Source organism: Scomber scombrus, chromosome 21, assembly GCF_963691925.1.
Source record: "Scomber scombrus chromosome 21, fScoSco1.1, whole genome shotgun sequence".
NCBI classification, from domain to species: Eukaryota; Metazoa; Chordata; class Actinopteri; order Scombriformes; family Scombridae; genus Scomber; species Scomber scombrus.
In genome coordinates, this window is record NC_084990.1 from 15,856,590 (window position 1) to 15,870,480 (window position 13,891).

The following is a 13,891-nucleotide window of genomic DNA, read 5'->3' on the forward strand; positions in this document are numbered from 1 at the left end:
ATTTAGCGACTATGTTAGAATCCTTAAAATAAAGGAGCTGTAGCTAAGGGTTAACCCACAATGCTACAGACCTATTTGTCCAAGCCTTTAATATCATTGACTGTGTTTAACCTGTGACTGCAGCTGGGGTAAGGGGGCAAACACTGCAAACCAAATAGTACCAGAGGGCAGGTCTGTGCTTCCATTAATAGAAAAACCTCTCTCTGGCCAGAATAATAGCTTTGTGACATCCCAGCTCCCCCTGTGGACCTCTACAGCCGAGCACACGTGGGCTAAATGTCACTCAGCAGGGTCCCATCATTTAAGAGAATTCACATTTTCCTTCAGAATGCATTAACCTCACACTTGCTCTATCACGCTCCCCATCGTACAATTTCTTGAAAATTAGATTCTCGAGGGAAATGTGACTGAACAGGAAATAGATGCATGACATTACAGTACACCCATTGGGTTTTTTGGTACAGGTACGAACTGTAGCCACCTGTTCAGCCTCCAATGTGAGTTTTGTTTGTTTTGACGTGAGCAAACAGTAACATGATGACACTTTTGGTGAATAAGGAGGGTGGTCTTGTTTCATGCAACCATGCCTCGGGGGATGGGAAATGCAATAATGCATAAACTGACAGATGGGATCTTTGTCTGTCCCCAATCTGGGGGAAACCATGTCCTTACATAGAGCATGCTGCTGACCTGGAATTAGAAAGTAAACATCGACCTCGCCTTTTCTGTTTTATTCAAGTGATTGAGGAGTGCAGCAATGATCTCCAGCAGATAAACCTTCACAGACTGGAAAGGTCTTCGGGAAGGTTCCTCCCCGCTAATCAAATAGCCCTAAAGGTGATGTTTGATCTTTTACAATCTGCTAAAATGCAGGGCAGCCAGGCATATGAACATCAGACCTCTGGGCCTTCCACAGGGCAGCCTGCACCTGTTTATCACTCAACATCCACCATGAGAGGTAAACATTCAGCTCAGTCTGCAGTGAAGATCACATTTGGTAAAGATTCGTCAAGCTGCACTTGTTGAGGTTAAATTTGAAATGCCAGATTATAAGATGTCAGAGAAATGAATTTCATGTATTATGAAAAAACTGTAAATATCACAAAAGTCTGACAGAAACTTAGTTTTGTTTATACTTTTTTCTTGATCTTATGACTTTAAATGTGTGGTATGCACTGGACTGTTTGTGCCCTTGTGCTTGTTTGTCTTATTTATTTTGTCTTTTCTTTTCTCCCTTATGTAAAGCACTTTTTAAACTACTGTTTTGAACTGAAAAGAGTTTGTAGAGATGTCAACCCATGTCTGTCTGGCAACATAATTGCAAACTCCTGTATGCATCTTGCAGCTGAGCCTCCTTTTTTGCCTAATCCTTGTCTAAATTGCCTTTGAGGGTTAAGATTTATTCTGTTGTCAACTTCATCCACATCCCTGCTTAATAATTTAATCAGATTTAATTGGTAAAACTAATGAGAGGACACGCAATTTCACTTGAATTCACTCCACGTATCATAGAGAAGATGCCTTGGGTATGGAAGATAAAAACCAATCAATTCCCCCACTACTGACCTGTATTAATAAAGGCTGCCAGAAAAACAGGTTTAGAAATATCCACATGTAAAAAGTTGTACCAGAATGTGAAACTGGCCACTTGCAAAAAGTACATTTTGAAAATACATTTTGAAAAACAGTGTGAGTGAACATGTGGGAATAGCAGCTCAATCCTCCTCTGCACACAGACAGATGCATAAAATAAAACACACACACGCAAACACGCTCAGCCTTTCATTTAAGCCATCGCACGCTCTTACTCCCCCCTAAAATTCCCTCTCAAACAGCCTGAAAATAGGCTTTAATGTGCCCCCCTAAACAGGCTGACATAGAAAACACACATCTGCTGAGTTTAGGTAAGCTGCTGTTGCCATGGTTACAGACGAGCACTTGCTAAACAGTTGTGTGTCAAGCCATCATTGAGACAGAGCACTTTAGCTGTGTGCACACATACGCACGTATGAGTCGAGTGTTGGTGGTTCAAAGTGAAAAACAAGGAAACACAGAATAGAAATCACGCTTCTGTTAGCAATATGTTGCTGCCACCATTAACTGACACTTGCGTCTGTGCGCAGGACGAACTAATAAGACGATGCCGTAGGGACAACCTGAGTTCAGCCTGAGTCATCAAAGTTTCACATTATTTTTCGAGAAGGATGAAGAAATTGTGCTGTTTTTACCACAACTCCCTCCTCACAAAAGTGTTTTATATCACTCCTGGCATTAATAATCTCCTTGCAGAAGCTTACGGCTACAGACATCATCTAAAAAACAACAAATGTCTCACTTCATGGGGCTTAGAAATGAAAAAATCCACCAAAAGCAGGAACATCATCCATTACACAAATACATACGGAGACCAGAAATCCTTTATAAAATCTTTTTGGTTTACAACAACTATAAATAGATTTGACTTGTTTTGAGTTTTTAAAAAGTAGCTGGCACAAACTGAAGTTTTAATGTTTCACATCAAACCATGACACTGAGTGTGGATGCCCAGTATTCATGATTAACATCTTCCTCACACTGAGCCAACAGGAGATGCAGCACCGCATCATTTAGGATGGTGGGTGAAAATGGGATCAAGCCCCGAGCACTGCGGCAAGCCTTGGCATGGCGCTCCCACTCATGCCATTTCATTTCATCAGACTTCAGTCCTGCTCTCGGATTGCCAAGCACTTACAGTATAGCTAAATCATTAAGCACTGTTATTCAATCCAAAACTGAAAAAATGTAGCAAAATCTCTGTCATGACAAAACTGGGTTCCTTCACTTCACCTTGCAAACGACTCCCTGACTAGATGCCGACTCACTGGGCAGGACAGGTTGCAACAAGATAAGGATCTGATAATCTCATGCCTTCGTTTAATCCTGCTGTATAATATAGAGATGATAACATGTGGCTATAAAGGCATGTGTTCGCCATGTGACACTGTCAACAGACACACCAGGCGCCATGGCAACCACCTCAGTTGACCAAATGCAATTGGTAAACTGTACGTGTCCCTCCCTTCCCTTCCTCTCTCCTTCTGGATCAGTTTCTCTCTGCTGTCTGAGGGCATTATGGGGAGTATGACTTTAATACACTCTTTAAATCTCTCCTCTTTGTTGCCCTAGCTTTGTTTTGATGTGGCTGCCTCCCTGTCTAGGAGATAAGTTACCAAGATATGCCATTCAATACGATGTATTTATGCCTCCGACAAGCAGAAATACATTTAAGGAACATTCAAGTGCTCCAAATTTGTGGCTTGTCAGATAAAAGCTCCTCCTCAGCAAGGTTTCTGGCTTGTCCTATGATAACAAATATGTTTCACGAGGCTGCCTCATAGACAAAGACACAATATTGTGAGGCAGTTCAACCCCAGTGCTGCGCTGTCATGAGGAAGTTTGGAGGTGATCATGATCAGCTGCCACGCTTCATCTCATTGACGTGTTAACCGACGGCCTGCTACTTGTAGGCTAAAGTAGCTCGAGATGTCAATCAAATATTAACCGAAGGGCGATGACTGACTCACCAGGACTCTGCCCGTCAGCGTCTGAGCAGATATCATGACTCCGGCCCAGTCTTTGACCGAGGTCATCCAGCCCACCTCGCTTGCCGCCGGGTCATCCTTATCAACACGCTTGATGCCATCGCCTGTGATGATCCGATGGACCTCCTGAAAGAATAAAGGATGCAGGATGTCATACATACAGTGAAAAATTAGAAACTTTAAAAAAAGAAAAAGTAAAACAGTAAAGGATCAATTTAGTAACGGGTGAAGATAAGTTGAGAAAATGTTTGATGACTGACTGTTATCATACAAAAGCCTGCTACATCAAGCAACAGTTCATGATAGCTCACTTGTTGTTGTGGTAGATTGACTGGAAAAGACCAGTTTTGCAGATCCAGCATTTACAATAGTTCCAATAAAAGCAGAGGGAGACAAATGGTAGTGATAATTGAATGCTCAATGACTGCCAAGTTTTTAACTTAAATGTACAAAAAGAAACAAAAAACCCATTAAGAAGTGCAACACTGTGATTGCACATCTGTGAGACAAGATAATATTGTTCCAACTCAAACTTGAGAATGATAGCAGTTTTGCCAAAATGCATGTTCTTGGCCACTAATGGGTGTGTTCAAAAAAAATCTTTGGCTTTATTAACAATACATTTGCAATAATGGAAAAACTTTTCTTTAAATTTGAATTATTATTTTGGTGGCATACGGCAGCACAAACAAGCTGTGAACATGGCACTGACATTATCACCATAAATTGCTAACTGATGTAAGTCCAATATTCTCCTTTAAGCTCTGTGTTAGTTATCTTCAACACATGAGAACAAACATCTGTTAAATGCTTAACTATGTACACCAGCTAGTCCCTAGCTTTGTCTGTCTGTTGTTAACTGCTGGGTGCCATAAAACCAAAACAATAAGCTAAAAGATGCTAAAATGCTCTAATTGATTCAGTAGTACTACAGAAACACAAACTTTGTTAGTTAATAAGGTACAGCCCACATTTTTCAATTGACTGTGCAAAAACACAACATTTAAAACTGCTGATCAACATTTGGAAAACAGAAATAAACTATTCTTAATATAGTGGTCAGGCTCAAGGTTTCCAAAACAGCCCAACGCACCTACATGCACACATGTGTACAGTAAACATACAGAGTGAGAGCAGTAAAGAGACTCCAGGAGTGTATCCATGGCAGCCACTGAGCTCCTGGTGTTTCTGCTCCAATGAGTGGGCTGCCTGTCTGTCTGCTTGTCTATCTGTCCGTCTGTCTGCCGAGACTGACATGATTCACCGAGCAGGAAATCAAGACGGGATGCAGAGGTTAGCCCTGCTCCCTGATGAAACACCTCACAGCCTCAAGGCTAACACGACTCGGACTCGTTACCCCGTGACATCCAACTCCTCCTCTACCTTAATGGTGTCACAAACAATCACTCTCTGAGGGCGTTCTCCTGAACCATCTCTGCTCTTTCTGTATGATTCATTGATGCAGTTTACAAAGTTAGAGGGCAGGGGTTAACTGCCTTCATGGTTTCTTTTCACATGTGAATCATGTCGTTTACACTTTTACTGCATTTTCTTATTGTGGTATTTATGCCCAAGATCTAAACATGCCACATTCTCTAGATGTACAGTTGGCTATTGTGTGCCCTTGGGATATAGGACAGCCTGCATCAAAGAGTTCCTGGCATGCGACTATGCAACATGTGCTGTGCTTTCATTCCACCATAAATCTTTGTGAAGCTGTGTGGCACCACTGACGTAAGTGAATGAATGAATGAATGAATTCATAAATGTGGTCTACAACACACAACCATGGGGAACAGTTGTGATTAAATGACAAGGGCATTTGTTTGCCAGCAGTCTAGTTAAGGAAGGAGACGGGAGTCAGGAAATGAACTAAAGTCAATTACTTCAATTAAAGTTGAAGTGTCAGCAAAGGAATAATACTCCATTGAAATTAAAGACCTGCAATCAAAACTATGCTTTAAAGTTTATACTTTAAAGTTTGCAGAAACAAATGGATGAAATAATATAGTGAAGTTGTCAGCCAGTGGTGAAAATGTCAGACTGACCAGCTTAGATGAATGTCAATATATTTACTAAAGTATTAAAGTTAAGCATTAGAGTGGCATCATCAAATTGAATTAATATTTCTTGGGGACATATCATGTACATCTACATGTCTCAATTTATATTCTGGCACTATTTATATACTGGGGTATCTTTGCAGGATTTATACCTCAAAATAACTTATTTATCTCATACTGGACCTTCTAAAAAAATACCTGTCATTTCCCAGCAAGCGTATACGTGTGAATGTGCAGCCTAGGAAGTTATTACAATAGCTAAAACAGACCGTTGTAGCTCCTGCCTCTTTAAGGCCGCCCTCCCCATAAGCCCACTCTGTTCTGTGTCTCGTCAGACTTTCACCAGCTCAGGAGGCTATATAAACAAACAATCATTTTTTTCCTCGTCCTTTACCAAAAATGGAAACTTCTCTGATATTTTTGTACATGTTCAAGCCCAAATCTGATCCGAAACATACAACAATATACAATACAGCAAAAAATATTTACAGAACCAACGGCTGTTTGTTGTCATGTGTGAACAATCTGACATCATCACGAAGAGGAAGAAGAGGTAACAGAGCAGTCAGAGAAATCTGAAGTACTGGCTTTTGACTTCATCATGGAGCATTTTTAGATATGTCCAACTCTAGTTTTGGAACCATGTTTAACATCGACATCTAACATTATAACCTTATGAAAATAACAGAAAATCACAAAAAACACGACACATGTGAAGTGTCTCGAGACATTACCTTGAACCATTTTTAGTGATTAACTAGATTTTCATACTAACTATTAATGTCTTGTTACATTTAAAATCTAATAATGACATCTGTCATAAATGTGTTTGAATAAAAGGTACAATATTTCCTTCATCTAGTGGAGAAAATGATCAAATCTCATAAGATGAAAATAGTCAAGAAGCAGTCAAGTACTAGTGCTTCAGAAGAACAGCAAATGTATGTCAATATTTTTCACCTCATATCATAAAAATGGATTCAGCACAGTATTCTATAGCAGTGCCCACCCACAGGCCACACATTCAGCGTCTCCTTTATTATTACAAAATAGCTGGCTGCAGTAAGAAATTCAATCATGTTCACAGCCATTAGTCAGAGAGAAGCAGACCATGTTACACACCCTACAGCCTGTCCAGAGCCTGCAGCACTAACCTGATAACACTATAATAACATGTCCAGTTCACTTAGTCGCTAATGCAGCAAACGAAATACAGGAATGGAAAATTCTGTTAAACTGCAGTTTTAAAAAAAATAAGAAGCAACAGGTATCAGCTGTTTTGAGACAAACACATTCAGTTGTGTCTCACACGAACTGTAATTTTAATTTGAGTAGACTATAATGTATTTTGACAGTAAAATGGGTCCACAGGCAAGTCTGCAGCAGGTATTTTACATCGTGAACCAAACCACTTTCAAAGGTTATATCATTTATATTGGAAAAAAAATCTCATCAGTCTGGCCCTGAAACAGAGCCTCTGGGGGAATTTAAGTTAAATCTCACTTTTGAATCCCCGTAAGGAGATCAGGGTGAGTGGATCAGACTGTGAGTTAGAGACTGAAAGGGAAAAGAACATGCTGTTTGCCTTGTCACTCAGCAGCCTGTTGAATGGATGTTAAACTGCTATGGGATATAAAGCTGTACAATAAGCATGCAGGCTTCTAGTTTAAAGGCAGTAAACTGGCAGTAATGAACAGAAACACTGCATCCTCCCCATTATTGGGAGAGTCTCGACACAGCATGTGCAGACTAAATACACATCCAAATAGCTATGACATTGCACAATTTTGCACAATCTTTCCTCCAAAGCATCCATAGTATCGCACACAGTTATGCCCCTGGACAACTGCTGCATGATGTGAGTGCTATTGTCAGTTTGTCCGTTTCAGAAACTCACAAAAAGAGTGAGACACAGCACACTCAATTCCAATGTAGAGAAGATGTGGTGAGAGAGGCTTTCAGAAGCGGTTTGATATTATGCTTTGGTTGAAGCATAATGGATAGACCATACAGCCGCTTTACTATACTGATATCATTTGGTAAGGTTAGAGTAGCTCAAAAAATACAACACTAATAACAGTGAAATGTCATAAGTTACGTCAGAAATCTTTTAATTATGCTTTGATCATAATAAATTCTCACTAAGCTCACATAAAGTACTAAATCCTGCACACTAAACTACTTATAATTTCTGTAGGGACATTGTAGAAATATATATACAGGGCTCAAGATTTGTATTTCTTGTTGTGACAGTGTTTCAGTATTGATACCGCTTTAATTTTTTTATGCAGTCCTACCGAATAATGTACCCTTGTATACCATATCCATATCGTATATCATATTTAGCATAATCAATTTCCTGTTTATGCTTGTTACTTTCATGGAGAAGGATTTGGGATTGGTACAATAATAATAACATTTAGTATACACTTTTCAGTACTCTCAGATGATGGTTGTTTCTCCTCAGATTTCTGCCAGGAGCTGTATTTGTTCTGGGATTTTTGGTTAAGCCTTTCAGAAACATGCTCAGATTTGGTGCTACAGTATAAAGTGAGTTGGGGTAATTGGCTGAAAGTTTTTCCACATCTATATTAAACATCTAGAGTGAGGGGGAAGAAAACTGATTAAACAGACAAATATCTGTACAATGCATTTGCCAAATTAGCATTAATTGCATGTCTTATCAAATTAGACAGAAAACCTTTATTATAAACTGAGTGCATGGAGTTTAAAAGGAAATGGAGGTCTCAAAAAATAATATATTGAGTTGCATTAATGTTTTTATAGCATGACTCATAATGTACTAGCCACTAAAAGTTAAGATATCAGAGAATACAAAATAGCTTAAGTACTCCTTTAAAAAAGCACAATTAAAAGAAAAAAACAATGAGAAAGATGTTGTGTTTACAACAGTCAATTTAGTAACGAGTAATGTGTTATTGTTGATGTAGTTGTTACTGTTTTAATGAATGGAAACACACAGGCTGCATTGAGGGAAGTGATAGCTCCTGAGTAGGTTTAATTGGCATCGTGCTGTTATACCCCAGCACTTTAATGATCAAATATAAAAATGTGAGCTGAAAACACACAGGCTGTGGTATTTTCTAATGCCAATGAGGGCAGAGTTTAAAGACTGGTGATTCATGACATGCCACTGTCCAATTATTCTTTAAAGCGTCTGATTTCATCTGAAGGTCACATGCAGGAAGACGGGAAGATTTAAAGTTGGCTTTTTTTTTTTGCATTATCTTTGATATTTTTGTGAGAATTCTTTAAAGTCAATCATGGTATTCATGGGCATGAATAGCAACTAAATTAGTCTTTTGATAAGCCTATACTGTAGAAAATCCGTATTGCTGTGGTCCAAATAGTATTTAGTATAATGTTTCTATTGATTTTGTCATGATTTTATTTGTAAAAGTCATTTCTTTAGTTTCAGTTAGCTGCCTAATCATCATGAGGGTTACACTGTTTTACTGGACTTTATTTTAAAGGAATGAAAATAGACAAGATACATTTTTAATGGCAGCACCAGAGAAGTAGAAGTAGTCATTACAGACTCTCAAGACAGCACATCTCCGCTTGGTCACTTTGAGCAATAGTCTGAGAATCCAAATTTAGGTTTCACTATCTTGCCTAAATCTAGTCCTCCTCACATCAGAGGCCATTGATCAACCATAATCATTTGTCAAAAGCGCATTAAACTAGAATAGAACATGCCTTGTGACATAATTTCTCCAGAATTGGATACATTATTTAAAAACATATTAATATAAATTGCATTAATAATAAATCAAGATATTCTCAGAGCAAGAAAACTTCCTGATATATCTGAGTCTCATAACTGATCTATGGCCCCTAAGCTGTGCATAGAGGAACTCTATCTGCTTCCAAGATGCACTGCATACAGCACTTAACCCCCATGTTCTTCCAATTAATGAATCACTAAATGAATGAACACAATGACTGGGTAACATGAGTGCAGTGAAACTAAGCCTCCAGTCAACGTAAATCAGTGGGGGTGTAAGGACATAAATGTTATGAGGAATAAGATGCTAAAACAAGCCTCTGTGTGCATGTGTGTTATTAATGAATAATTCACCTGTTGATGAACATTATTAAAAACTATTTAAAATATCATATTGGCCTGAATTATTCTGGAAATTACACTTAAAAAAGGCTGGGTTATCTTAATATAATATATCCCCTTTAAAGTGTGTTTATAGTGTTTGTATGAGTTAGGCACTAATAGTGTTCCATTTACTCAGTGTAACCTGCAGGAGTTACTGAAGGCTAGTGTAGTGTGTTTTTCTGCCACGGAAATAAATGCATGATGAGTGACAAATAATTCAAGGAGTGATGGAGGATGAGAAGCAAGAAAGAAAAAAAAAAAGAAAAAAACAGGTATTGTGAAAAATTCCTATACCCCAAACAATTATTTTGACCACTTCCAGGTGACTGGACTTTGCAGCAAAAGTTTTTATATATATATAATATATGTACATAAATGGACACCTGTCTACCAGCATCAAGTGCATCCTTTGTCTTTCTGAACGACAAAAAGCAGCAGGCTCTGGCACTGTTGAGATGTTTAACATTTGTGTTAATCTGAGACCTGTTTGGATCCCAGATGGTGGAATGACAGCCAAGCTTCACATGCTGGTTATATTATGCAACACGAGTAGCTAATACTTGCCTAACCAATTACACAGCCAATTAAACCAACGTTACAAGGAATATACATATACTCTCTTTAAAAAGAAGACTGACAAGCTAAACTACTGGAACTGAGACTATTGTCAAAGCATTGATGATCTAGATGTTAAATAAATTATGTTGCCTTTAATTGCTTTTTCTACTGAGTTCATATTGAAGTAAAGTGGATAGTGTTCAAGCTATCCTGGCTACAGATAGAGTGAAATAGATATTAAACCAAATAAGTCTGTATTTTTTTAATCAAATCCTGCAGCAGAAAGCTCTCTGCTCAAATCAAACAACACAATGTGTGTATAAACATAAAAATAACTAAATAATGGGTGAAATAAACAACTTCTTATTAATCTCATATTGGCCCTTTAAGTAGTCCCTCTGTCTGAAACAGGCCGCTTTAGCTCTTTCCTCTTTAAGACCCGCTCTCAATGAGTCCACTCTGTTATGACTGAGCAGTTCCAGAGACTAAATAAGCAAACATTAGTAGTCAGATTTCACTTCTTTGTCTTGGTCTTTTCTCAAAATATAAACCACTCAAATACATCCATAAATGTTAACCCTGAACCTGAGTGGAAAACGAGAGCAGCCCATAGCGCAACCTTGGTAACAACCTTAACAACAAAGGCCACAGAATGGACTGCCACATGTGGGCAGCTGACGTCATTACGAGGAGGAAGCAAAGGTAACATGGCAAACAAAGCGATCAGAGCAGGCTGAAACCTGAGTTTTTGAGCATTTTACATATGTTCACTTCAAGTTGTGGAACTTTGACCATGTGTAACATAGACATCTGACATCATAACAGTATACAAATAACAGAAAAGTCACAAAAAACATATTATGCCCCTTTTAAAAGAACGTGCCTGTAGGATTGGTGGTCTCTCATCATAATAAAATGAATCCCTTCTATGAAACTTGCACACAGTGAGTCTGCAACATGACTGAGGAGCTGCCACAGCTTGCCATCCTCCCATTGTGAGTACAGTGCTATTTACAACAATTTCTTACTTCCTCTAGACAGATAATAACCGTCATTCATCAGAACCTCACAAATGTCGAGTTTCATCGATTACCATCTGACTGGGAAGGCAGAACCACAAATATGGAGGCTCGGCCTCAGAGACATGATAGCTACCAGAACAGAAGAGAACAGAGCGGGGCAGCAAATGCCCCACAGAGGGGAAAACAAACTAAAAATCAACAAAAAAAAGGAAACGGATTATCAAGTCCCATCTATGAACAATGCACTGAGAGCTCCTTGTTTGGTCTGCTAATGACATGCACAGACTGGGAGGGGGTGGGAGGTGTTCCTCCAACACAACCTGCCTCATCTCACAGCCTAGACAACTGCATAACAGGGAGAGATTTACTCTTATAATGAAATCCTTTGCTTGCTAGTTGCTTAGCAACAAAAATACTGATTCATATGGCACATACCGTATGCGCCTGACACTGCATTTCCGACACTTTGGAGGAAGGTTGATTCTTGGATAAGAAAAGGAGGGTGAGAAGGGAGGCAGGGCAGGAGTTACGAAATAAATGCCAGGAGGGCAAAAGGCAGAGAGGGGAAGATTGGAAGTGAAAGAATGACCCCGTCTTTGGCTGACTCCCACAGAGATGGCACAACAGGTTGGTGGAGCTCACCAGCTTTACTTCAGCATCTGAACAAAATCTGACTGCTCTCTTGCATTCACACATGAACACTGTTCGACTGTGGAAAGAGAAAAAAAAATCATCCTGGTCTTATTATCAGCTTGGATCATAGATGTATTCTGCTCCTGTTCTACTCATCTGTACATAAAATTTGGATGCAGGTTGATAAAGTCAGAGAAATATTGTAACTAGAGCTGACTGACAATTTTGATAATTTTTCCTGCCTCTCAAATGTGAGGTTTTGCTGCTTCTGTTTTACATAATTTAAAACTGAATATTTTGGGATTTGGGCAGAAAAAAACAAGCATGTCTTGGGCTTTGGGAACTTGTGATGGGCAGTTTCTGCCATCGATTTATAAGATCATGACATTAATCGAATAATTTAAAAAAAGATCAGATGAATCAGTAATGAGAATAATGGTTGGTTGTAGCTGGTTACAATGCAACCAAAGCATGGAATTGATGATACTGATGTCCCCCTCCAAAGGTCAGCACCAAGCTGCCTGGATGCAGGCTTTGCCATTTCTCCTCTTCCACCCTGCCTGTCTGAGAGATGAATGCACATACAGTAAATTAGATGAAGAGATGAACAGCCCCATCTCTGTCACCTTGATCAGCTAGTTTATTTGGCCTTTACCATATCAGAAAAAATACAAACTTGATATTTTACTCAGGACTAAGGACAAAATAACATGAATGCAACAAAAAACATGCTGCTTCTTTTTTTTTTCAAACACAGGACTCCGGTCAACTCAGGCAGATTGTTTCGTAACAATAGTAAAGCAGAAAATCTAGTGGCAGTCTGCCTTTAAACGTTATGAAAATTATTTCTAGGGATTACGCTGTGGAATGAGTGTTAACCTCCGCACAGACATTCAGATACACACCACTGGCGAGAGAATGTCTGTTGGACATCCAACAATGTCTGACCTGAGTAGCAGCAGCTGACGAGCTCTGTATGTCCTGAACGAGCACAACTATTTCTGACTTTTGGAAATGTGTCAAACGAATAGTGCTGCGCAGTTCACTGGAGGGTTTCGAGGAAGAAATAATCACGGATGTGAAATATGTTTATGTGAAGATAAATTAAAGGAAATTGTGCCACTGGTTAATTAAATTAAAGTTTCTGATTTTCTTTCCTGTCAATGCCCTAAAATGATAAAGGGTGGGATTACCCAAATAACAAGAAATTTTGCCTCCAACCAAATAAAATGAGGGTGAATAGAAATTTGTAGCAATCAGGGAATTGACAAAAGATATTTCAAGATTGAACTGCAACACACTGAACAGTTTTCACATGGGCTTCAGTAGAAAGTAGTTCCAGTGCAAAATGTTCACAGTGTGAGATCTGTGAGTCATTCACAGTAACCACAACATTGTTTATTGAAAGAGAAGTTGCAGATGACATTTTTTCCCACTGTTTTTAGCAGCAAAAATGAACTTCTATTCACCTCCATTAAATTTGGATGTAGACCGATATCTCAAAACCTCAACAAATGAACCAAAAATCATCCACATGACTAGATACCACTGTTGGTATTACATGAAACAGTTTGGGTCATTTGGGTAAATCTAATCTGCAATTGCACAACTTGTACAAATCCTGTGTTTTATAATGATAAATTGAACTTTGAACTGAACTTTTATGCCTTTAGGTCACCCAAAGATCATTAATGTGTTCAAATATCATCCAACAGTTATGGAAGAGAAACCATTTATAATCCTTGCAACCAGTTTGTCTTTGGGATGATTTTCAAATCAACCTAAATGAACAAACTGAAGGTAGTTCACCAACAAGTGTCAGCTTCATGAATAACTGGAAACCTGCCCAAAAAAACACTGTTCCACTTGTATGGAGTCCAAAAGGAAATAATTTTATGCATC

At 38.8% G+C, this 13,891-nt stretch overlaps 1 protein-coding gene across 3 annotated transcripts in view; it reads right to left on the reverse strand.

The window, feature by feature from the left end:
* Positions 1-13,891, reverse strand: part of LOC134003011 (calcium-activated potassium channel subunit alpha-1a-like) — a 94,750-nt gene that overhangs the window by 79,748 nt on the left and 1,111 nt on the right. For all 3 annotated transcript variants that reach the window (XM_062442093.1, XM_062442095.1, XM_062442094.1), the window contains exon 2: positions 3,564-3,707. In XM_062442093.1, the coding sequence (XP_062298077.1) occupies positions 3,564-3,707 (144 nt within the window). The remainder of the gene's footprint in view (positions 1-3,563; positions 3,708-13,891) is intronic.